This window comes from Nematostella vectensis, chromosome 4, assembly GCF_932526225.1.
Source record: "Nematostella vectensis chromosome 4, jaNemVect1.1, whole genome shotgun sequence".
NCBI lineage: Eukaryota > Metazoa > Cnidaria > Anthozoa > Actiniaria > Edwardsiidae > Nematostella > Nematostella vectensis.
Genome location: NC_064037.1, coordinates 10790325 through 10816142, shown reverse-complemented (window position 1 = coordinate 10816142; position 25818 = coordinate 10790325). Strand labels below are relative to the sequence as shown.

General features: G+C 40.9%; 3 protein-coding genes across 7 annotated transcripts in view; 1 reads left to right on the top strand and 2 right to left on the bottom strand.

Annotated features, from left to right (window-relative positions):
• The first annotated feature begins 1228 nt into the window (after positions 1-1228).
• Positions 1229-13644, top strand: LOC5506481 (T-box transcription factor TBX10). 3 transcript variants are annotated; one of them, XM_032374844.2, is made up of 10 exons: positions 1229-1349; positions 1812-2201; positions 5465-5527; positions 6374-6641; positions 8886-9159; positions 9738-9905; positions 10330-10397; positions 11363-11556; positions 12333-12362; positions 12577-13644. In XM_032374844.2, exons 3-10 carry the CDS (start codon positions 5470-5472, stop codon positions 12855-12857), a joined length of 1341 nt encoding a protein of 446 aa, XP_032230735.1. In that variant the 5' UTR covers positions 1229-1349; positions 1812-2201; positions 5465-5469; the 3' UTR covers positions 12858-13644. The 3 variants fall into 3 exon arrangements, with proteins under 3 accessions (XP_032230735.1, XP_032230734.1, XP_001627174.2); XM_032374843.2 differs by lacking the exons at positions 1229-1349; positions 1812-2201 and having other exon boundaries at positions 5203-5527; XM_001627124.3 differs by lacking the exons at positions 1229-1349; positions 1812-2201 and having other exon boundaries at positions 5204-5527; positions 11363-11541.
• LOC5506482 (translation initiation factor eIF-2B subunit alpha) lies at positions 12355-19096 on the bottom strand. Of its 3 annotated transcripts, none has more exons than XM_032374845.2 (11): positions 18983-19096; positions 18810-18911; positions 17876-18015; positions 17614-17650; positions 17297-17376; positions 16520-16632; positions 15831-15899; positions 15205-15280; positions 14921-15046; positions 14284-14471; positions 12355-12906 (listed from the first exon to the last, which is right to left on the bottom strand). In XM_032374845.2, the coding sequence occupies exons 1-10, from the start codon at positions 18993-18995 to the stop codon at positions 14331-14333; spliced, it is 897 nt and encodes a 298-aa protein (XP_032230736.1). In that variant the 5' UTR covers positions 18996-19096; the 3' UTR covers positions 12355-12906; positions 14284-14330. The 3 variants fall into 3 exon arrangements, with proteins under 3 accessions (XP_032230736.1, XP_032230737.1, XP_001627187.1); XM_032374846.2 differs by having other exon boundaries at positions 12355-12827; XM_001627137.3 differs by lacking the exon at positions 12355-12906 and having other exon boundaries at positions 14249-14471.
• A 931-nt stretch (positions 19097-20027) lies between these two features.
• Positions 20028-25818, bottom strand: part of LOC5513682 (protein KIAA0100) — a 59238-nt gene continuing 53447 nt past the window's right edge. The window contains exons 63-69 of the mRNA XM_048726196.1: positions 23176-23238; positions 23021-23092; positions 22729-22869; positions 21510-21580; positions 21355-21391; positions 21186-21267; positions 20028-20635 (exon numbers count right to left, since the gene is read on the bottom strand). Coding sequence (XP_048582153.1) covers positions 20517-20635; positions 21186-21267; positions 21355-21391; positions 21510-21580; positions 22729-22869; positions 23021-23092; positions 23176-23238 — 585 coding nt within the window. The 3' untranslated portion in view covers positions 20028-20516. The remainder of the gene's footprint in view (positions 20636-21185; positions 21268-21354; positions 21392-21509; positions 21581-22728; positions 22870-23020; positions 23093-23175; positions 23239-25818) is intronic.

Sequence of the window (25818 nt, the reverse complement as noted above, 5' to 3'; positions counted from 1 at the left end):
CCTTCGGTTCAGGTTTAGTGTAGTACAGCTTGAAGAGACGGGACCTCCGGTTTAGTGTCCTTATCCGAGAAGACTGGAAACACGGGAGAATAACTTCAACTCACTTGTGACAAATTCGATTCAAGGCAGGAACCCGGAAAAATCCCCAGTTTGAGCCATGATTCGAACCTGGGCCACAGCGGTGAGAGGCCGACGCGCTAACACACTAGGCCACCCGTGCTTCCATCATCATAACACCACATCATCACCATCACACCAACATAATCTCATCGTCATCATCACCATCACCATAACACCACATCATCACCATCAGCATAACATCACCATCATCATAACACCACATCACCATCATCATAACACCACATCATCACCATCACCATAACACCACATCATCATCATCACCATCATCATAACATCACCATCATCACCATCATCAGCATAACCTCACCATCATCATAACACCACATCATCATCATCACCATCATCATCACCAACATCATCTCATTGTCGTCATCATCTTCATAGACAAGTCCTAAAAAACCTTATATCACCAGCATTAGTACATAACATCACCGCTATCGTCACGTCACTCTTGTGGTTCTACCCATCACCATCGCCACGACAATAATGACAGCGGTAGCACTACAAAAGCCACCACCTCTGTCCCAACTGCAAATGCCATCGCGCTGGACCTAAATTTTCATAGGGGGACATTAATCCTTCCCTAGTCTCTTTGAGCCCTTTAACACTTCATAGTAGCACTGCTTTGAAGATGATTTCTATACAAAACTCTTCAAAGTAAACTTTGCTTATATCGTAATCAATGTGTATCATCATATTGTTTGATATCCATGAGATCCGGTTTATGAGATCCTTAAGAATTGCAACTGCTTGTCTGGGTAAAGGGAGGATATTATCCAAAGTCTGTGTATAACGCTACGAATATACTGATTATCGCAAGTAATGCATGAATGACGCAGACAACTTCTTTAATACGAATTCCTCTCCGTCTGTCGGACAAAGCATCCAAGGTATGTCCCAACAATTGCACTACTACTATAAACACAACGGAGGGGAATCTCTAACTAATCGCTACTTAACGCTCTTCTGCGCGGGTTAAATAATCTTGCACCGAAAACAAAGTGATAAAATTATGGTGATTGAGCGCGAGAAAATCCTCGTACGACTCGCTGTCTGTGCTGATTGATCGCAGCATAAGCCGTTTGCGTAAAAAACGTCTTTCACGCTGTCTCTTAACGCAATCGGGGTCATCAGATTCGAGATGCAAATAACGCGCGCTGAAAGTTCCAGCCGGAGAAAGCCTCACTCACAAGGCAGCTTGTAAAAAGGTATCGCTAGTAATGCACTCGATGAAGTTGTAGTGGCGTGGAGGGGTTATGTGTGATGCGCGTGATGTCTAGAGGAGTGGTTCTTTCATATGAAGAGGTCTGTTCAATGCCTTGTGGACGCCGAGACGCATTCAAATGCCGCGTCTGCAAGGAATCCCTCGAACGTGTGTTTACAGCAGAGCGACCATTTTCAGGGGTTACAAAGGGTTGTTCTGTGGCGGTGCTTTGTACTAAAACGTTCTAGAACACTCGATCACCGCGAATTACGCTTGTCGCGGGATATGATAGAATGGTACTTGTAGATTACTCCTATATCTTTAAAGATTTCAAGTGCATTGAGCCATTGGCATAAGCGAAAGAAGCTTAGTCCCTATATCCAAGATTCCTGATAAAGCTCCAGGTCATTGGCTTTAAACAAAATATTGGTGCAATAACATCCTCCCATTTTCTTTTATTTCAAAGCTCTATTTTACCACCTGAAGCAAGCCGAATAGATTAGCACTGCTATTTAAAATCGATTCCCACAAGGGCGAACGTTCTCCGGTCTAGATTACAGTGGATGATTACTTGCCAATTTCTCTAAGGAAGAGTAATCGCTTTCGTTTGAGCCACGCCCTCTTGATGTGCAGATTTGACAAGACATTGGTGAGGTGACAGGTCCACAAGATCTTGTATCCAAAAGTGGGCTACTCGGTACAAGTACCACTTGAATACGTGCTGACGCTACATGTGACTGGCATTTTACGTGCCTCGTGCTAGCATCAAACCTAGCACACGAAAAACACCAGCCTGGGTGCATACAAGCTTAGCAATCATACGGACGAATAGAGAGAATCAGTGAATCAAGCAAAGGTTAGTGCGAGGGCTGTCTGAGTTTGTTATTCAGGGGACGCGTAAGGTATTAAAAGAATGATTGATATAATTACTAATACTGGCTCAGGTAGAGCATCTGGGAGATAGTCCTGGATGATAACGCGGGCACGAGCTTGATAACATATCGACGCTGGGGCAAGCTCTCAGGTCTCGTCCAGCTCACAACTCCACTAAGACACAAACGAATGTACGAGTGTATACACATGCGAGATAAGAGCAATGAGGCATGTATAGCTTGTTTTATAAAGGCTTCAGTTGTATCGATGTTGCGCAGACGATTCATCTCATATATAGTATCCTTCAATGAATCATTATGTCAAGCATTATAGTGTTTATTTAACACTTAAAAAGGTGTAGATCCCCACCCATAATAATAGCTACGAAAATAACGCAAACAGCAAAGTGGGGTTGATTTTGTGGGACAGCGCAGACTCGAAAGAGAGGCTAACATTGAAATGTGTTAAAAACAAAAGTTCGTCATTGAAGCTAAAAAAAATTAGTATTCTAACTAGGGCAAAAACGTTGCCTCTGTGGACACGAGAAGATTTCTTGCGTGCCTTGCCTAAAGGGTGTAAGAATAACTTATTTGATTGCCTATCGCTTTTGAAATACCTTATCACTTGCTTTTCAGAAACATTTATCAAGTGATTTCGATAGTTGAGCTTTAACATGACCATTCATTTGATTAATATTTTTCAAATCATTAAACAAATTCCGTGCCAAGATCTTTCTTTCTGAGGCCAAAGCTTGACATCGGCGGATTGACGAAAAACAGACCTCGCATAGCAACAATCAAAAGATCTCTTTTTCCGTCCATTGCAGCAACCTTGTATTTTCGTACTTACAACATCAGCGCCATTCTTTGCTAGAAAACCCACCACTATTTTTAAAGGTGATTTGTTAAAGTTTCTGGTTGTCGGCTAAATTTTACACAAAAAAGGTTTCTAAATTTTCAGGCTACCTCTTCGAACAAATGCCTCAAACTTTGTTTTCTTTGAGTTTTCCATGATTATAATGTTTTTGGGTTTTATAATTATTGGATCTGTAATTTTGGAACTATTGTTTCATTTCTAGCGCACTGTATTTTTGCAGCAGAAAAATTAGAATCCAAAATGGATGTCAAATTAAGAAACAGAGACAAAAACAAACACACAAACAAAAAACTATAAAACTCCTAATACTTTAAACAATAACAAAGAAGTGAGCGCAATTTGCAACATATTTACCTGTCATACTAAACTAATTTCGTGTCCCTAAAGAATACCTGTGTAATTTATAGTTACCCTAATAATCTCAATAGCCCGGGGGCAAAAATAGCTCAGCTATTTGCGTCTGTATCTGCTGATCTGTGTTCTCTCATCAGTCAAATGCACGTGCACGCTTTGTACAGCCTTAAACTCAGATATTTACATACAGCTGAAGAAAGGAAACTTTGTCTCCAGATGAACAAAAACACTCAAAATTAACACCGGAAAGATTCTTAAAGTCTCATCCGTAAAGTGTTCTTGAATATAGACGATTAATTCTTGCAAGATTTCGTGGGAGTTGATAAGTACTCTTGCGTATTCGCCACTTATGTATTTAAAAATTCCTTTGATGTTTTTTCCACATTATATATTGCTTACCATCAAATTAAAAAAAAAATAGCCATCCATATGCAAAAGAGTCTTTTCCTCGGAGTACTAAATTGGGGTACCAAATCTAATCGTCACAAGATTGATAAATAAAACGAATTTGAGTTGATTGTTTCACGACAAGGTATCTCACGATAAGCGGGGTCCAAGCAACTCGAGAAAAAAAAAGGGCGGCTTATTTAACGACTGTTATATACTGTGGCCTCACTAATTGAGTGACTCGACATTGTTGTCATCAAAAAAATACCCTTAAACCACGAAGGATGTTTATCCTGCGGTGGCTGAAAAACGCCAGTAATTTGTCTAGGGGAACTCATCCCTTCAGGAAATACGTGCGAATGAATCCACTAGAACAACATTGACAACCATCTGGAAATATTTCATTACTTCCAGAAAATACATCTTTTTTGGTATGGAAAATGGAGCTCTAGAAAGAGCAGTACAAAAGTTACATACGACTTTTTATTTACTCGGCGTGATATCAAAAAAGCTTTGATAATAAAAAATACAAGGATCCACACGAAGCAAGTTTACTTGATTCAGCGGAGCGATCATATTACCTCGCTCCACTCTCTCAGCAGCTGACATTGTAATAGTTCCAACGAGTGACGAGCTAACCTCGACATGAACTCAGGGCGCTCACTGAATATACGACATGTCAAATGTCGAGAGATAAATCCACTTACGAAATTAATGACTTGGGGTAGCATTTCTACAGCCAGCCCCTGACAGCAGACCCTGACGCCCTAGCCTAACGGAAACGTCAATTAGAGGAAACCTATACTCACTCATGCCTCCATACGCAGACGAACAACCGAACCGAACCTGATACCCATTGCCCCTTCTAAAGTCTTATCGATAAAGTTCTCGTTTCATTAGATTTTTATCTTCATACCCTTAGTTGTATTCCAGTTAGACGTTTCGCTTGAGTTTGAGTCGGTTGTGTGAAGCGTGTGTCTCAAAACATCGGAACACTCGCCAACACAAGTTTGCAACACTTCGCACACCTGGAAAGCACGAAGACTTGATTGACAGCTCCAACGCAATAGTGTGACAGTTGCCCGAGGGGAATTTGTCCTGAATGAGACAATAAACTGAGGCTTTTAGATACGTTAATGCAGCATGCAATATGCTCAGTTATCCACCTCGTGCCAGCACCAAACCCAACTGGGTCCGTAACACTTAACGATAGTTCTAATCGTTTAATTACTACCGCGTTTCTGTCAGCGGAATTATCGAGCTGAAGAAAGCGAGTTCATGAGGTGTTTTGTACTCTAAGCGCGGGAGAAACGCTGTACCGCTGACTGACGCGGCTCATTAACTAATTAGAGAGTTGCTAGATGATTTCCAGGGTCATTGTAATAGGGGAGTGCTGCGAGGGACGTACGACATATCTGTCGACTAGTGTTTTCAACTCAGTTCAGAAGCACTTACGAAAACTCGAGGAAAGAGGGAACACAGATCAGTACTAGATTAGCTACTCCGTCAAGAATAGAGGGGGGAGATTTAGTTCACGTCTCATGGATGACAATAACACGTTGCTCTCAGCCAAAGCGAACGCATTCTCTATTGCTCAACTGATTGATGGTTCACATTATATTGATCTAGAAGCCATGAGGCAAAGTGGAGGATACGCCTGGAGTTCTCAGCAACTGAGTAGAGAAATGGAGGGTAAGTCGGGTGGAATTCGAGCCGCGTTATGTGAAGGTATGCGAGCGGAATACTCCACACTCACACTAGAAACTACACATGCTATCTCCGTTTACCCCGTCAACAACCGGTTTTAAGGTGGCTCTAGAGTATCGCAGTATATCTCCTCGAGAGATCGCCTGATGAAAGAAGTCAACAACCCCTGCAATCATTATACATGCAAAACGTGTTAAACCGGAGACTCTCTCAACTCAATCGGTCCCTTTGTCTCTATAACGAGTGGATAGTATTTAGAGGATAAACATCCTGTCTATTGAAGGTGGCCGTTAAAGGTCCATGCCTTCAGCAATGGCTAAACATGATAGCAGTTAAATGTTAGTGCTTTTAATTTTAAGAAATGAAAAATCTCCCGTCATTGATTTTCTTAATAGATTTCTGGTATTTTAGTGCATAAACCCAAACATAATAGAATGTACTTTAAAACCATTACGCCATGTCCAAATAACAGATCGTACTTAGAACTCGTTATTACGCCTTGTTCAAATAACAAACCTTGCTTTACGTTTGCGCAAACAGTGGTAGTATACATTCACCAATCAAAAAATATGCCAAAGTACAGAATGTGAATTTGTTATGCCTCAAATATAGTACACGTTTTGCCAAGATAGATTTAGAGCAACATGGGCATCAACTACACACATATCTACACATCTACAAACAACTGGAAATATTCCGAGACCGCCTAGGAAAACAGAGCCAAATTATCAAACCACCGCGAACATCAAGAGTTCAGACACCATCCTACTCAGTGGAAAGAAAACCCCACAACATTCATTCATCTAAGCTGTAACATTTTTAATTACTCAGAGCGTTTACTGAATGCGGGCACAGGAAAGAGGCTGCCCCACCGCCGTACCTCCCTGTCCGAGTCCGACGATGAGGTAGACCCCACGTCCCCATGCGCACTCGGAGCAGGATCCCCCGGTAACATGTCACGGTCCCCGTGTGCTGAGGTCGCCAACCAGCGCGGTAGTAGTCGGTGTCTCGCTCACGTGCGGGTGGAGCTAGAGATGAAGAGCCTTTGGGACGAATTCCACTCGCTGGGGACTGAGATGATTGTGACCAAGGCAGGAAGGTACAGTCGAATCCCCATAACTCGAACACTAGATAACTCGAAACACAGAGTGATTTTTTGTTTCCCTTCAAGGACTTTTCTAATATCTCTACCTTCGATAACTTGAGCTTCCGTCTCTCTGTCGTTTGTTGAGGTTACAATATTTTTTCGGGGACCAAAACAATACAATTTAACCCTAAAAACGAACCTTAAAATATACCCTAGAGTAAAATTCTCAAAAATGAACAGAATAAAAACAATTAGATGAGAAAATATGTTTAGAACTAAGAAAAACTATTTGATAGCAAAGAAAAAGACTACAACATGTTTCTTAATTTCACACGTTTTTTGTATTCCCAATTTTATTAATACTGCAACACTTTAAAATATACAGTTACGTCAAATAATTTTAGATGGGAATATTTTTGTCGCCCTGCACTCTAAAGGGTTAGATTGCCTGACTTCTATTAGCCTAGTTATTCACCATGGGACGTTCTCCTTCGCCTTGTAGCCTTTGCGTAACTTCTACACTTGCACTTCACAAAACGTTTCAGCTTTAATGTTATCTGATCGCTTCATACTCAACTAATCTTTACATCAAGCGCGATGATGCAATGTGCCGAAAAATCTGACCTTTTCGCATTTCACCAAGGATGGTGTTTATTTTGTCACTTGTTAGGCACTTTATGAGGAACTTTTGCTGAAAGGATTTAGTAGCAAAGTGCTATGTTCTGCCCGTTCGCATTCGTGTGGTCGAAAGCACTGCTCGAGGATCGTCGTTTGTATTTAGAAACACATTAAATAGTTCATCTCAATTTCTATCATCGTCCGAGAATGCTACTAGATACTTGCAATGTTCAGCGGAATCACACTTCATCTATTATCATAAATAATCCGTTTGAGTTTTAATTTATTTTTACTCGTATAACTGACGTGAAATTTCCTGCTCTACACAGTTGTCACTGTAAACACAAGAAACAATTACAATTACTCGCATGAAAATGAGCCAGTTAGAGGCTCATCTTAAGCCACTGATCGCAATGTTTGATCTGTTTTAATAACAACCATAAAAAGTTTGAGTAAAACTACTTTATTCCTCTACAGCAACAATGCACGCACTTTGTCTTTTCTCTACATGACAACTGTAGAAAAACTAGAGTACTAGTTTATCAGTGCATGCAGAACGAGATAAGAGACAAGTGAGACAAGACTTGATGGCAGGAGCACAATTAGCCCGAGATAACAGTTAATCTCATCTTGTGGTACCAAGAAAAACCAATCACTCAAAACAACAATGGCTCAGGCAAAAACGGATGCCTCGCATTTCAGCGTCTGACTTGTGGTAAACCCAAATCACAGATAACAGCGCAGATTTTCCGCTCGAGACTTCTTGTGTTTTGACCGCATCCACCGAACCCTCAATTCGCAGGAAGTATAATGTTGTTATTTTTTATCGCTTTGAGATGCCGATACATCCAGTCACCACGGGACACTCAGCCTAAATGTTTTGATTTGCAATAAAAACAACGCTGATTGTTTACCAGGTATAAAGGAAACGTGAGAAAATTACTTGGCATAGGTCGTAAAACTTCATAGTCTTTAAAAACTTGGCTAACATGATGGCAAAACCTCCCTTTCATTAATTTTCGCCAAGCCTTCCTTCAGGCCCTTTTATTTATAGAAAACAAAATTGCTTCGATCTCCGATCTGCAGTACCGTAGTGTACGTGCACCAGGTGACAAATGACTTGTATGAATCCGAGTGATAAATTTGTTTTATTATACACATGGTACTACGCGCTCTCTCATTGGTTGAATATCGTAATACGCGCTCTCTCATTGGTTGATTATCGTACTACGCGCACTCTCCTTGATTGATTAGTGGGTCGTACTCCCCCCCTACTGCCCGCTCAGGGAAAAACGCAACACTTCAATATAAAAAAGTCTGAAAACGCTGTATAATATCTTATTGATTTCGTTTGTTTGGGCCGTACAGGAAAATATGGATGGACATATATCGTATTTTTTTATGAATTATTTTATGGTCTCCATTGTATCCTACTGCAAAAATGCGAACAGAAATAAAATAGACAGGCACTAAACAACATACCTAGATTCATAGAGAGGTTTTAAAGAATCCACATTGTAGTATAAACTACATGAATTGCGTCGATATAAGAAAATCCGTTGAAACAATGGGTAATAAAACGACAAACATCATTTATATATATGTTCAATAAAAAAATGGTGCAACTTTCCTTTCCAGGCGTATGTTTCCGACATTCCAGGTCCGTCTTTACGGACTCGAACCCAGTGCCAAACACATCCTAATGATGGACTTTGTCCCGGTGGACGATAAACGGTACCGCTACGCATTCCATAGCTCCAAATGGCTGGTGGCGGGAAAGGCCGACCCGAGTGTACCTGGAAGGGTTCACATCCATCCGGACTCGCCGTGCACCGGGGCGCAGTGGATGAAACAGATCGTGTCGTTTGACAAACTCAAGCTCACCAATAACCTCATGGACGACAACGGACATGTAAGTATTGGACAAACTCGCCAATAAACTGATGGACGACAACGTACATGTAAGTATTGGACAAACTCACAATAGCCTTATGGACGACAACGGACATGCAAATATTGGACAAACTTACCAATAACCGCATGGACGACAACAGACATGCCAGTGTTGGAAAAACTCACCAATAAACTGATGGACCGAAAACGGACATGTTAGATTGGACAAACTCATGGACCAAAAACAGATATGTAAGTATTGGAAAAGCTCATGGACCGAAAATGGACATTTAAGTATTGGACAAGCTCACCAATAACTTCATGGACGACAAAGGACAAAGGACAAACTCACCAAAAACCTCATGGGCGACAACGGACATTTAAGAATTGAACAAAGTCACCAATAACCTAATGGGCGATAATGGACAGGTAAGTATTGATTAAACTCACCAATAACCTCATGGACGACTATTTACAGGGCCGTAACGGACATCGAAAAAACCTAGGGGGCACGAACTAGAATCAATGAGCTAAAATTGAGCTATATAGAATTTTCTTATCCTGGTGTATTTGTCTGAATTGGTAACCTTGTCCTAGATTATTCTAAACTCGATGCACAAGTATCAGCCTCGCTTCCACGTTATCCTAGAGGACCCTGACCGGAGCAGCACGGCGTCCCTACACGAGGTGTCCAAAGATCACATCCGAACTTTCATCTTCCCCGAGACGCAGTTCATGGCGGTCACAGCGTACCAGAACCACATGGTAAGCCACGCACACAGCACGTGACCAATTATACTACAGCTCGTGACCAATCATACTACAGCACGTGACCAGCCATACTGCATCACGTGACAGCCTACCAAAACCACATGGTAGGACCACGCACTCAGCACGTGACCAATCATACGACAGCACGTGACCAGCCATACTGCAGCAGTTGACAGCCTACCAGAACCACATGGTAAGACCACGCACACAGCACGTGACCAGTCATATTACAGCACGTGACAGCCTAGCAGAACCACATGGTAAGACCACGCACACAGCACGTGTCCAGTAATACTACAGCACGTGACAGCCTACCAGGAACACATTGTAAGACCACATACTGAGAAGTGTTGCCGGTTGGACTTACTTGTGCAATCTAGAGTAAAATTGTCGTCAATTAATTCGACGTGTTCGACAGATCACTCAACTGAAGATCGCCAGCAACCCATTTGCCAAGGGATTCCGAGAGTGCGATCCTGATGACTGGTGAGTCTCAGCACTTGTGTTCCTCACTTCCGATTTGTTTACTGAAGGGTCAAAGGGTGTGATCATTATGACAGACTTCAGTTTTTAGCTCTGGCGGCACCCTGTCTTCTTATACATCGACTAGAATACACTGACAGAGTGTCAAGTGTACATGGTAGAATACAATCCTTAGCTTTGGACATTCACTCTTTCTTGTTGCCTTTTTGACTGGTAAATCGAAGGGAGAAAGAGCTTGGTAGTGACTTCAATTCTTAGCTCTGGACACTTTTACATCGACTAGAATACACTGACAGAGTGTCAAGTGTGCATGGTAGACTACAATCCTTAGCTTTGGACATTCACCCTTTCTTGTTGCCTTTTAACTTTGACTGGTAAATCGAAGGAATAAAGAGCTTGGTAGTGATTACAATTCTTAGCTCTGGCCTCTAACGTGGTGCTCCCTTTCTTCTTATTCTTCTCGACTGGTATCTCTCTCTATCTGGTTGCGCGTTTTCCAGGTTTTTCCGTCATGTCCTTCTCGACTGGTATCTGGGGAGTTGCAAGGGGTGTAGCACTGGGGGAACGTGCCCTATTATTTCGAGGCCTGCTATAGCTCTGGGTATATTGCAGGAATGTGAAGTGTGGCAATGTAGGTAGACTCCACTTTGAGTCAGTACGCAGCTCTTACAAGCTGTAATTTGATTGGGAAAATAAACAATATCCGCACCTCGACACAAAGAACGAGAAGAATAGAGACAATAGAACTCCTTTGTAGAACAAAGATAATAGGAGACAAAGCAGCTGCGTACTTACTCTACTTTCTTGAATCTGGCCTGGTGCTTTCTTATTGTTCTTCTCGACTGTACATAGAAGGAAAAGAAGTGTGGCAATGACGGTAGACTAAAGCTCTGGACTTTTGGCTGGGGCTCTCTCTCTCTCTCTCTCGATAAAGATATACGCCAAATTCTGTCTCTTTTTTTTTTCAGTGTTATTGAAGTCATGAAGCAGTTGGACCAAGGCAACAACAACAATAACTGCAACCGACCTAGATTAAGCCGTGAGATGATTGACACACGCGCAGATATCCCCTCCTCTAGTACGGCCAACAGTCACACGATGGCCCCCTCCATGGCGCAGTACATGCACCCACCGGATACGTATGCAGGTCGGCACTTATTTGGTACAGCCCTACTATATACACACACTCACGTGCGTAAATAATTAGCGCGCATGGCCCTTTGCGCTCTCTCTATATGTTGGCATTCCAGTTTGTTACAGTTGGACACTGACCTTCTATACACGTGCGTGAATAATTAGCGCGCATGGCCCTTTGCGCTCTCCCTATATGTTGGCATTCCAGTTTGTTACAGCTGGACACTGACCTTCTATACACGTGCGTTAATAATTAGCGCACGTCTCTTTGCGCTCTCCCTATATGTTGGCATTCCAGTTTGTTACAGCTAGACACTGACCTTTTATACACGTGCGTTAATAATTAGCGCACATGGCCGTTTGCGCTCTCCCTATATGTTGGCATTCCAGTTTGTTAAAGCTAGATACTGCGCTTCAATACACGTGCGTAAATAAGAAGCGCACCTAGCAAGCCCTCCTCCAATAAGCTTACCTGCCTTGTACTTATGCACCTAGGTTATAAGTATGCAAGGCATGATGGGGAATGTAAAAAATCCTACACCCACCTTACCATGGTCCTTTGCGCGCCTGCCTTGAGTACACGCACCTAAATGATAAGCACGCAAAGCAAGATGGTAATGGAAAATACATTACCACCCTCCTTTGCGCACCCTGGTGTATGCGTACCTGCCTCGTACTCAGGCAACTGAACGGCAAGCTTTCAAGGCATGATGGGAAGGGCAATGACTTTACCTCGGACCCTTATGTTACGAACCATTTAAAACAGGTGAAATGGGTTTTAACATATTATTGTTTATCTTGCAGATAACAGATACAACACTGAAAGTGCAAGATGTAAGTATAATTTATTTTACGTTGAAATTTCGCATTTAAAGTTATTTATTTCAGCCAATATTCTAAGGATGCTTCATACTTACATAAAATAAATTACGTGCATTTTCCGACATTTTGACGAGCTTTAGTAACTTTAAATGCAAATTTACATTACGTATCTTCCGCTCCGGTTTTCTTCCTTCAAAAACGCTTGACAGCATCTTTAAACTTACAGGGGCTTACGATAGCAGAGCAGCAAGTCTTGGCCAAATGAGTCGAGGGATACCTGTGTCACCCCCCGCCACAGGGTACCCATCAATGATATCACCAATGGTTGCGCCAATGGGACTTCCACCTGTGTCCCCAACGTCTCCCTCCAGCCCACCATACGGTCAGCGGACATACCAAGCTCTGCGCATGCACCGTATGTCGCCTTATCCACAGCATGGAATGCGGCCAAGGTCATCCATGTCGTCGATGTCATCTCTATCAAGCGAAGAGCCGGGATCAGAATAACATGGGGGATACCTGTGTCACCCCTCGCCACAGGGTACCCATGGGCAACCTATAGGTACACCTGCATGTGAAATATAAGACTGAAAATCACCTTTTGTACAGTATACTCTCATGAATCCTACAAACTTCCAATGTACACAGCCGTCGTAAAATGCATGAAACTTAAAAAAAATAACTGCATGCATAGAGGTTCAAGAAAAGCATGACTCAAATCGAAAAAAAAATATACGTATATAAATACTGGGGCTTTACTGAAATCGCTGAAGTCCTGAAATATGTTTGCATCCCACAAGGGACAACACACAGTAACTGGGATACACGCTACAAAGACAGAAAAAAAATGTATTCGAAGCAGAAAGTATAATGGAAATGCTTTGATATGAATAAGAAGAATGCAAGCTTATTTAGGTAGTCAAATGGAACATTTTAAATAATATTCAAGATACTGAGATTTGTACTTTATTTTATCCAGAGTTAAATAAATTCTATTTGTCCAACTTTGGATGTTTCAATAATTATAATAACTAGGCCATGTAGAACTGTAGAATGTACTGTATAACTATATTTTCTTCCTGTAAAGGCTAACCAGTCTCTGTCAGTGGAAGGCCCATGCTCTGGGTTGGTATGGACTTGCAAGTTTATCTACCAGTTTAGCAGTAGTTCTGAAAAACAGCTTTGATGCTTGATGATGACTAATTTACTAAATAGAGGCTACTTGACACTTACTCACTAAGCTTACTTTTTGTATTTTATGTTGTTTGTGGCAAATGAATTATATCCTATCACATCCATAGCTAGGATTTGCAAGGTGACCAGGCATTTCTCATTAAAAAAAATTGCTATTCTTTATTTTGCTGCCCAAGGAAAGTACAGTAGATACATGGTCACCCTGTGTTCATATCAACTTACAGTATTTCCCATAATCATTGAGGTTTACCATCAGCTGGACTTTAGACCGTGTCCTGAACAGGAACCAGAATTTACAAAATTTTGTCCTCACTCTTAGATTAACCAGCTACACCATCTCTTCAAAATCACCCCCCCTACCCCACCCACCCAGATTAATTTTGTTTCAAAGCACTTGCGTCCCAGCCAAGCACTTGCCAACAACATTGACTCGTGGGGGGGGGGGGGGGGGGGTATTGCCTTTTTCACAGGATAATGGTACCTTTTTGCCAAAAAAAGTGGTAAAAAAGTCTCAGCTATTATTGTCACAGGTGGTATCTATCTGGAACCTGCATTGGTTTGTGGTTTAATGACCAAAAATACATAAATTTAAAACAAATGAGGCCTGTAAAAAAAACTGATTCAAACATCTTCATTACCACAAGTAAAGATTGTCAAAATAATATACTTGGGCTACCTGTGCTTTTCGCTTGAGCTACCTGTGCTTTTCGCTTGAGCTACCTGTGCTTATCAAAAGTACCTTTACCGTAGATCATACACTTTCTAGGCATCACCCATCCTTTTCTGTCATAAGTAGAGCTTGATTAGCTCATCACTGACAGCAGAGGGAGTCAGTACGCCCAGGTCTGTGAATAGTAGGGTGATATAGGATGGCGGAGTGTAGTCCACCACAGGGTGACCAGTCCCATTACTTGTCCCTCGCTTGTACTAAAAAAAAGAAAACATGGAGTTCATTAAAAGAAAATAAAACAGTATATTCTTTTAAGACCTGGACACAATTAACTGGCATAGCCAGCTTTCACTTTTTTGGTATATTAGGACATGAAACTGAATGAAAATTTTATAAAATTTGAGAATTGAAACTGATTGAAAATTTTAAAAAACTTGAGAATTCATGCTCATTTTCGTGTTTGTGTGAAAGGCGATTGCACTGGGGGGATCATTTTCTGTTTTGGTAGGAAAATCTAAAACAATGCATTTTTCTTAAATCCAATAAAATAATGATGAAGAGTTTTGTATTACAATGCTACCCACAATAAAACGAAAAACATTGAAGCAGACAATATGCAAAAAAGAAAATTCTTGTAGGTTTTGTTGTAGGTTTCAAAAAGAGAGTGTGCTTGTGAGAATGTTGGGTGCCTATTGTTAGGCTTTACCTTGCTTGAGTTGGGGACGTCTTCTTGGTTAAGAGGATAAAGACGGACAAACTTGAAGCTTTCGGCTACTACATAAAATGGCTTATTTGCATTCTTTGTCATAACAGCTATCTGATAGGTACCAATCTGCAAAGAGAATTTGTTAAATTGTGGCTATCTGGAAGTGGTTGGAGTTGTAATGGAGTTGTGTAATGATTACAGAGAAGATGGGTAATGAATCAGTTGTTGAAAAAATGGTCAATGTGTACAACTTTCATATATGTACTCAGCACAGTATAAAATACCTTGTTAATAATACCACCGCTTTCTACTACACCCTCTGCACCGACCAGTACCAGGTCCACCTTCTCTATAACATACCTGAAACAAAAAATGGATTCAGTTACAATAATGATGTATTCCAGGGACACAAAGTCCTTTATTTTGGGGAGAGGGGGTGTGTTTTGCCTCATCTTTCAATCTCCAAGATTCAATCTCTGTTACAAGCACAGGTCAAGACAAAAAAGTTCATTTTAGTTAACTATTTTGTGGAAGCCAATCAAGCTGTTTCCATTGAGAATGAAGAACCCAGGGGCAGAATAAATCCTCCAAACTCTCAAGTGACCATTACTTTTGAAGCATGGTAAAATCTTTTTAAAATTCCCTTTGATGGCGAGATTTTATGCTATGAGAGCTAAATGGAAATAATCAGTGAGTGATCAATTGAATTTCCTAGATGTTAATGAAAAAGTCAAATAAAAAGTAATCAACATTTGTCCCAATTTGTCAAGTCCAAGAGTGATGTCCCTAATTTTAATGGGTAAAAAGTTTGCCTTTTATAGACATAACTGATATGACACCCTTGGTTCTGGGTGGGACAGGGGTAAGGGTTAGCATGTCAGGGCAAGGGAGAAGAACTATGTGCACCTACCCAACAGCAGAGTCTAGAATTACCGTGGAGGGAATCCCACACTCTTTCAGCTGGGCATGCATCAAATGGCTGAAGACAAGGAAAGATAGATAGATAATTAAAACTGAGAACATTACATACTGAGTACTGTACAACTTGGACCATGCATTCTAAATCTGTTTCTATATGTTATTCATATCAGTAATACATAGGTCTCTTTTAACTGGTCATCTAAAAAAATCTGAAGCCTGTTTTGACACCACCTGGATTCACATCTGGAGGTGAACACAACTGTACCCAAAAATTGCACAGAAATGTAAATTCATCAAGTAATGTAAGTTAAAATTCAAGCTCTTCTCATTCCTTACTGACTGTGCTTGATTATCCATTGTGAGTCTCTTTAAAAAGTAGACAGAGGGTGACCATCCCATCTTTTGGGTGTTGCTGTTGACCAAACCCAAAGTGCTATCCCTTAATGCTAAAACTGATTGCCAACGATCACTACGATCCATATGTTTTCATGGTCCCCCCTCAAGCTGTGAAAGATAAACATTGTGGGGTCCAATGAGCCCCCCCCCCCTTTCTAGATGGTGCCTCCCTTTTACTGTAGTTCCACTCCTGATAAATCTTTCTTATAGACACCTTTTCCAGCTTCCTCTCTGCTTATAGGAGAGAGTTCTTATTTTTCTTCTATTCCCAACGTGACTCACCCTGACTGGTCAGGAGCAGACTCCGTAATAAACACATCAAACCTCTTCTTCTGTTCTGCCGCCATCTTGAGAATCTCCAACACCACTCTGGATCTTGAATGGGTCAAGATTGTCTGAAAGGTGTTTACAGTATATTAGGGTTAACAACAAGAGATACAGACACTATTGGGAAAGGCTACAATGATGAGAGTACAGTATAAACACACTGCTTATAAAAATAATATATAAAATATTATATATTATAAAATATTCCTACCATGAATTATCTATTAAACACCCCCTTTCTAATTAATTCATCGTATCTAATGAACGCCCCTCTTTTACAAATGACCCCTTTATCTACTAAATGCCCCCTAAGATATGGATGACTCAGCTTGTTCTGATTCTAAAATCGACATTGCGTTTTAGTAGTTTATCAAATATGGATGATTAAATATCATCCTTTGAAAAAAATAAATAAAAAATAAAGAGATCAGCATGAATTATCTATTAAACACCCCCTTTCTAATTAATTCATCGTATCTAATGAACGCCCCTCTTTTACAAACGACCCCTTTATCTACTAAATATCATCCTTTGAAAAAAATAAATAAAAAATAAAGAGATGAGTGACTCCTAAATCAAAAGTAAATTTTTAAAAAATGCTTTAAAGAAATACTAACAAGGCTGCCTTAATAAATCCATTAAGCAAGCTCATCACATCAGATACATTTTTTGGTCCCTGGGGTGTCTGTTACTGTATATCAAGGAGGTTACCCACTGAGTTAGTTTACTTACAGCACCATCTTTTACAAAAGCATCACTAAGCCGGGCAATCTTTTGTCTGGCTGAAGCTGCTCTTTTCAGAAATAGCTGACCTAGGTTCACAAACATTTACAAAATTAGTTTATAGTTTCAAATGAAATAACAATAAATGGCCAAGTAAATGCTTGAACATACAGTATATAAGTATGTAAAAGATCATTTCAAATACTGTAGTTGTAGCCAATAATTAACAGGAAAGCAGCTTGAATAGTCTACTATACTAACAGGTGTCTGTCTTTGTTGAACAAGATGAAAACCCCTCTGTATTATTTTTGTTTATCAAGACTCACCTCTCTCTACTAAGACTCTTTTGCACTCTTTAAAGTCCTAAAACAAGAAGGATTGTGTTATAATGAACAACAATATACTGTAACGAAGAACAATCTACATTAGGGCATGTCATGTGAAAGAAATTTATTGAAGTCTGATTTTTCTACTAAATGTCCACCTTCAAATGAGCACCTGCTTAGAATCAGTGGCCCTTGTGTGGCTAAAAAAACGCTTGCCCTGAACAGTAAATAGTTTAGACATACATATATTAGCCTGACTTACAGGACTATCCAGAGCAGAGAGCGTGATGAAGCGCAGAAACAGCTCACATCCTGATGACACGGAGGTGACAGCCACATCTGCCCGCGTCAGGGATTCTATCACCTTCTGTAGGTTATCTCTCAACTCTGAGAGTGTTTCAGCTATAGAAATTTAATAGGACAGTATTCAATTGGGAGTACCAATTGGCAGTGAATTTCGGAGGAACTTCAGAATATCTGTCCACAAAGAGTCCACACCTAGATTTCTATAGGACAAGCCAGTGAGTACAAGGTAAAAGTAAATAAGTGGATAGGTATTCTGACAATTAGCCAGGCCACATTCACGAGGCTAGATTTCTTTGCCAAACAGAAAACAAATTCAAAAACTCCAACAATACAACTCAAATTGGAACTTTTTCAACCAGTTAGGAGCCTATAGACATGCCAAAATTTACCCCTTTAATTTTACATAATAAGTGCCCACATTTTCCCCAGTAAAGGAAGCAAAAAAAGATGGGTGTACGAAGAGAAAAACTTGCTCAGCTTGCACGATTTCAATTAACATATTTTTGCAGCAAAAATTAATGACGTTGATTGATTCCTTTTCTAAGTAAGACAATTATTCCTCGTTCTGATTGGATGTTCATGAGATAATACTCTGACCTAAATTGGGTTCGGTAAAAAATGGCCGAATGACCAAAATGGCAAAAGCCACTTTCTAAAAAGCCGAACAACGGACTTTGTGAAAGTCTAGGACCCTATGACTGGAAACATTGGAAACATACTTTCTTGCTCTGTATAAAGTAACATAGTTTACCGATTGAAATCGATAAGTATATAATTAATCTGAAAAGCAAACTTGATGTAAATGTCTTAAGTTGTAAGATATCTACAAAATTTGACATGAGTTTTTAAGCGCACGATGATATTCTTCTGTAAGTTAAGTGTGATTTCACCTTGCGAAGTGTTCATGAATTCGATGAGTGTGTGAATGGCGGCCACGGCAGCGCTCATCCCGGGCTCTTGTGCTACACATTCTTTGAAGAATGCTAAAGCGTCTGAAGAAGGAGGAAAAATCTTAAATACATACAATTTAGGTACAAATACAAAGGCAAAACACAAATCCTACCTTCGACCTCCATCTTGGTTCTTCGTACTAGAACGGGACTCCGCTGAGCGCCATTGCTGGCTCGTGATGAGACACAGACATCCCATTCAAAAGCGTTCAGAGAAGAAACGTTTCCAGGGGAGGGGGGAGTTTGCCTTTTTGCTCGATATAGGGCCAAACTCAAGAGAACATGTTAAAACTCTAATTGTTATCCTTGAATGTATCCCTAACGGTGTAAAATAAGCGCCCCCCTCACTTTTAGCAGATCTGTATATATCTGTTAACCCCCCCCCCCCTTGGGCTGCCAAAAAGCCACATGTAACAAAAAAATACCCCCTCCCCCCTTTGTCACTGAGCCAAACCCCCCTTTAGCGAAAAGCTAGATCCTCCCGTGCATATAGTGATTTTCAATAACCCGTGAACTACACTTTAGCGTATTACACTTTATTGTGATCCGATTCTATTGTTCTTTTCTGTGTTTAACTGACTATTACCCTTTGACTATCACACTCTGTTTCACGGGTTAATGAAAACCACTCTAGGATGCTCTCTTGGAATGATCTAATTCGGGACTTTTAGGGTTCTAGACACAACTCAGGTCTTGACAAACGGTCGCCGCAGGGTGGTGTGAGCACGTGCCTGTCCAATATTACTGTTGAATCCGTTGTATCGCGACCCGCGTTTTCAACACGATTTGTTTTGGTTTTATGTTGTCAGTAAAACCATTATGAGCCAATCAGACTTTCGATTTGTGCACTTTCTTGGCTATCCTCTGGACGAAAACCAGACAGTGTCGCGACAGAAAGCCGGGCCACTGCACTAGGCAAGAGATGGCAAGAATCTGATTCGCTAAAAATAATTTGACTGGCGGAACAGAAAATCCCCAAAAGACAATAACAAAACGATGTTTTGAAAATGCGGCATCGCGACACAACGGATTCGACAGTAGCACTTAGGTTGAAAAGGAAGGTATTAAAAAGGCGGGATAATATACATTTCTTTTTACTTTTTGTATTGCCAAATCTGGGTAGGAGCCAGAGATTTCAAGGAATTCAAAAGAAACAAGTCCATTTTTCGCTTTAATCATGATTTCTGTCCGTCATCAATTTACAAAGTTACTTTATTGCTTTCGATTCTTTATAAATCGATGATATACAATATCTTTTTAGAAGTGAAGCTACTGAATAATGAGAATACCAAAATATCAAATACCTAAGATAAATACCCGTTTCCAAAACATACAATACACTTACAAGAAATCTAGTTATTCTAGCTGTTCATGTTTAGTAATTGTTAACATGTCTTATGGTCACCATTATTATTTCTCATTTACGTTGTCTTTATTTTTATCGGTGAGAAAATCTACCCACATATTTTTTTAGATTAAGTGTCACTTTTGGGTAGACTGTCTGCAAAGATCTCCCATTAAATCGAACTTGTTTGTCGGTTTTAATATCAATATTAATATGTCTTATCTTTTTCTCTTTCTGAATGAAAGAATTAACATTTCCTATGCTACTTCACTTCCGGTTAATCAAGGGCCCCTTGGAAAGTACTACTCGCTCTTGGGGGTCACTTCCGCTGGTTGCTCTTCTTCAGAATTGTCGTAATCGTCAAACCCACTCCCCTCAAGGTTTACGGGCTCCGGCGCGGCCCCGTCTGCCTGCAAGAGACCTGGAACCGAAAGAAGCAGTTGACTCTGATAGTTTTAGTCAGTTAAAAATCATATTTGCAGATACAACTCTAAAAAGAATTCAAAGCCAATTGAATATAGATGGAGAAGCAGGAGGATGGAAGGGAAGTAGAGAGGGGGGGGGGGGGGGAGAGAAGGGTCAAAGAAGTCGGAGGAATATGTGAAAGAGGAGTGAGGAGGTGGAAAAGGAGGAAGGAACAAGAAATAGGAGTTGAAGGTAACAGGGGGAGACTAGAAATAAGAGGAAGAGGAGTAGGAGGTAAGGGCAGAGCACCCGAGACAAGAAAAAGGTGGAGAAAAATAAGAAGGTATCATGAGAGGGTGGAAAGGAAAGACAAGAGAAGTGGCTTAGAGGGGAAGACAAGAAATAGGGAGAGAGTGGAATGAGAGAAAAAAGAGGATAAGAGAAAAGAGATAGGAGTAAGCGGAGGATATGCGAGGTGAGGACAGAATGACAAGGGGGCAAGGAGAATAATCAGTAAAAAGAAGTAATAGGAGGAGAAAGCTCCAACAAAAGGGGGATCACAGCACCTGTCGGTTTTGCGCCGGGTTTCAGCTTAACCAGCTTACTGAGAAGGCCTTTCTTTGCTTTCTTCTTTTCCGTCTTGGATGACTGCAATCAAAATGATGGGTTGAACATGTTAAGACTGTAAATTGAACATATACAGACTATTCATAAAAAATAAAAGAAAAAACTCACCCGATCTCCGAAAAGCAACTTTGCCTTGTCTTCTTCTCTGCAGGACGCAGAAAACACTCATTACAAAAATATATAATTCCAACAAGGAAGACATACTGTTCATTCTACACGTTTGGAGGGAGTAGAGTCAGTATAGGGTTATCAGCCCGTCTTACTTTGCCTCCGTTTTGCTGTCCTTCACCTCGGAGCTCAGGTTTGTCTTCCAGTGTAGCTTTTCCTTTATCACCTATGATAGAATACGACCTCATTGTTACAACATTGCATAAAACATTACCATAAAGATATTACCTGTGACACGAGTACGTCGATGCAGTCCGTCTTCATGTCCCGTGTACATTACTGTGATACGAGTACACTGATGCAGTCCGTCTTCATGTCCCCGTGTACATTACCTGTGATACGAGTGCGTCGATGCAGTCCGTCTTCATGTCCCGGTGTACATTACCTGTGACACGAGTACGTCGAAGCAGTCTTTCTTCATGTCCCGTGTACATTACCTGTGACACGAGTACATTGATGCAGTCCGTCTTCATGTCCCCGAGTACATTACCTGTGACACGAGTACACTGATGCAGTCCGTCTTCATGTCCCTGTGTACATTACCTGTGACACGAGTACATTGATGCAGTCCGTCTTCATGTCCCTGTGTACATTACCTGTGACACGAGTACACTGATGCAGTCCGTCTTCATGTCCCGTGTACACTACCTGTGACACGAGTACGTCGATACAGTCCGTCTTCATGTCCCCGTGTACACTACCTGTGACACGAGTACATTGATACAGTCCGTCTTCATGTCCCGTGTACACTACCTGTGACACGAGTACATTGATGCAGTCCGTCTTCATGTCCCTGTGTACATTACCTGTGACACGAGTACATTGATGCAGTCCGTCTTCATGTCCCTGTGTACATTACCTGTGACACGAGTACACTGATGCAGTCCGTCTTCATGTCCCGTGTACACTACCTGTGACACGAGTACGTCGATACAGTCCGTCTTCATGTCCCGTGTACATTACTGTGATACGAGTACACTGATGCAGTCCGTCTTCATGTCCCTGTGTACATTACCTGTGACACGAGTACGTCGATACAGTCCGTCTTCATGTCCCTGTGTACATTACCTGTGACACGAGTACGTTGATGCAGTCCGTCTTCATGTCCCTGTGTACATTACCTGTGAGAGTACACTAATGCAGTCTTTCTTAATGTCCCTGTGTACATTACCTGTGACACGAGTACGTCGATTCAGTCTTTCGGTGAGGAGGTATTTTTCTTCACGACCATGTAAACATTACCTGGGACACAAGTACATCGATGCAGTCTTTCGGTGAGGAGGTATTTTTCTTCACGGCCATGTAAAACATTACCTGGGACACGAGTACGTTGATGCAGTCCTTCTTCATGGCCATGAGAAGATCATGCCATGTCCACGTCCGGTTGTGGTACTCGAGAGTGGGGATAGTCAAGTTAAAGTCTCGGACATCTGTGATGTTCTTCTCCTTCTCACCCTGCGCAAATCACAATGAGTTGCTAACACAATCATTCCTAGGCTCAGAAACACAACTCTTACTCTATAAAAAGATTACTCCCACTGATTGGGTTTGGAAAAGTGAGATCTGTATATTTTTGGCGACTCTTGCGCAGATGAAGTTACCATACCTTGTAACTAACACACAAAGCAACCTCGGTAACTTTGACATAGATGAAGGAGTTGTTTTTTGATGCTCGCTCCTAAGGTACAAAAGAAAGCATTATTCTAACAAATAGTAAAGGTATCTTCTTCAATTAGAATAGAAATATTTTCTTTAAAATACCTTCATTTTCTCCAAGTCATCGTATTCATCGAGCTTGCGGTAAAACGTGCTTTTCTTTTTTCCCTGACAACGAAAACACACGATCATCAAGTACAACACGGTACAGTCGAACATTACAGAGGGGTGGAGGAGGGCAACAGGCCATGAAACGCAAGCAGATTTAAAAAAAAAAATCACGGATTCGTAACAAAGCACAAAACAGTAAATAGCATTCTATTCAGGAACATCCTATTCAGGAATATTCAGGACAATTAAAATCTGTCTAAGTAGAATATGGGTAAGGTTACGGTACAATTTCGCGACCTGGTCCCGGAAAAAAATCATTACGCACATTCTTTTCCCAACTATGCAAACCAGGTATCAGATCAATCGTCATATAATGAAGATTCTACTTATATTTTTGTGTTTTAATATGTATGTAAATTTCAGCCATATCCGGTAATCAAATTGCACTAGCTTTAGATAGATTTAGAATTTTAATAGCCGTAGACACACTTTTGGTAACGAGGTATTGCTCTGGCAGCATCTAATTTAAATTTAAATCCGAGCAATCTATATTACAATCAATTCAAAAGCGTAATTTAGTCAAGTTTTTGTTTAGCCGTAATGTGCTTCTAAAGATTTCTTGATGCTAAATCCCTTTCCGGATTATAACACTTCCCACCTAATCGGGACACGCACGTAACGGGTCGGTTTCTTTTCCGAAAAAAGCAAAAAGTGTTTCTCGCTCTTTTGACATGAGTGAAGGATGTTATGTTTATAACTCCGAAAAACGTTTTTTCGCTTATATTTACACAATCGCTACCGCGGAGCCAGAGCAGAGCTATGGCATCGCGCGGTTACCCTGTGGTGTCACAAATCAGCCAGCCAGTAATCCACTACGCCAATTCATTAATGTACCCTTCGTTAAGGAACAAGTGATATTAATTTACAATTGAGCAGGACTCTACGCAAATTCATTGATGTACCCTTCGTTAAGGAACGTGTAATATTAATTTACACTTGAGCAGGACACTACGCCAATTCATTAATGTACCCTTCGTTAAGGAACGTGTAATATTAATTTACAATTGAGCAGGACACTACGCAAATTCATTAATGTACCCTTCGTTAAGGAACGAGTGATATTAATTTACAATTGAGCAGGGCACTACGCCAATTCATTAATGTACTCTTCGTTAAGGGATGTCTGATATTAATTTACAATTGAGTAGAGTACTAGACCCATCCATTAGAACACGCATCGTTAAGGTACGTCTAATATTAATTTACAATTGAGCAGTGTACTAGGCCTATTCATTAATGTACCTTCGTTAAGGTACGTCTGATATTAATTTACAATTGAGCAGTGTACTAGGCCCATTCATTAATGTACCCTTCGTAAAGAAACGAATGATATTAATTTACAATTGAGCAGGGTACTAGGACCATCCATTATAATTGCACGCTTCGTTAGGGTACGTCTGATAATTACAATCAAGCTATGTAGAACCATTCATTAGTTTATAGGTACGTGATATTTAGAGGTGGCTTATATATGCAGCTAGGCGCTTCAGTGGCTTTTACCCTTGCTTATATTCCAATCAAGCTAAGCAGGGTACTAGAACTATTCATTAGTTTAAGGGTACGTGTGATATTAATTTCCAATTCATTACTTGTCATTGTGCACTTCGTTAGAATTGTGTCTGATTATTTTACATTTCACGCGGAATTGCCGCCTCGCGCCAAGCAAAGATCTCCTTCTCCTTAGCTTTAATGCAGAAGGTGTGATAGTTTCTCTTGTCGAGCTATTGATTTCTTGTAGCCTTTGAGTGTAAAGATTAAAGAAAGGGCCATTTTATGTCGTAAAGGTGTCACTTGGTCCACTTCAAGTCGCTAAGGAATAAGTCGCATACTTTGAAATGGTTATAACCTTTAGAATGGTTTTTACCTCGCGAATAACCGTCGCATATTCTTGCGTTCAACTCAGGAGAAGTCTTTGCCCACTCCCTAGTATCGACATCGACTGTTCGTCTGAATGCCAAGTTGACCGTTTGAAAGCGTACTCCCTGTTTTCCTGCTGGGGCTACTTGTCTCTCGGCTTGCTCGCCTGCAGCACGGCACCGCAAGAGTCTAAAGAATTCTTGGCGAAAACTTTCAATGGATGTTATATAGATAACAGGATTCACAGCGGAGTTGAAGATGAAAAGCGCCACGTCCGAGAACATGATCTAACAAATTGCAAAAGGTGTTGAAGCCAAAGATTACGAAGAAGATAGTCTTCATTGCAAGTATTGCAGCAACAGTTCTCCTCTTCCTTTTCTTTCTTATACGGATGGCCTCAGCTGAGATGTGAGCTGCGACATCTTCGTCTTTATTCCATAATGTCTTTACAATCTTGAAATACAGGGCGAAAATGACAATAGCGTGAAACAAGAAGGTGAGAAGCACTAGCATAACCGCCTGTACCTTCAGGTTTGTCGGGTGCTTCTCCTAGCACTAGCATAACCGCCTGTACCTTCAGGTTTGTCGGGTGCTTCTCCTAGCACTAGCATAACCGCCTGTACCTTCAGGTTTGTCGGGTGCTTCTCCTAGCACTAGCATAACCGCCTGTACCTTCAGGTTTGTCGGGTACTTCCCCTAGCACTAGCATAACCGCCTGTA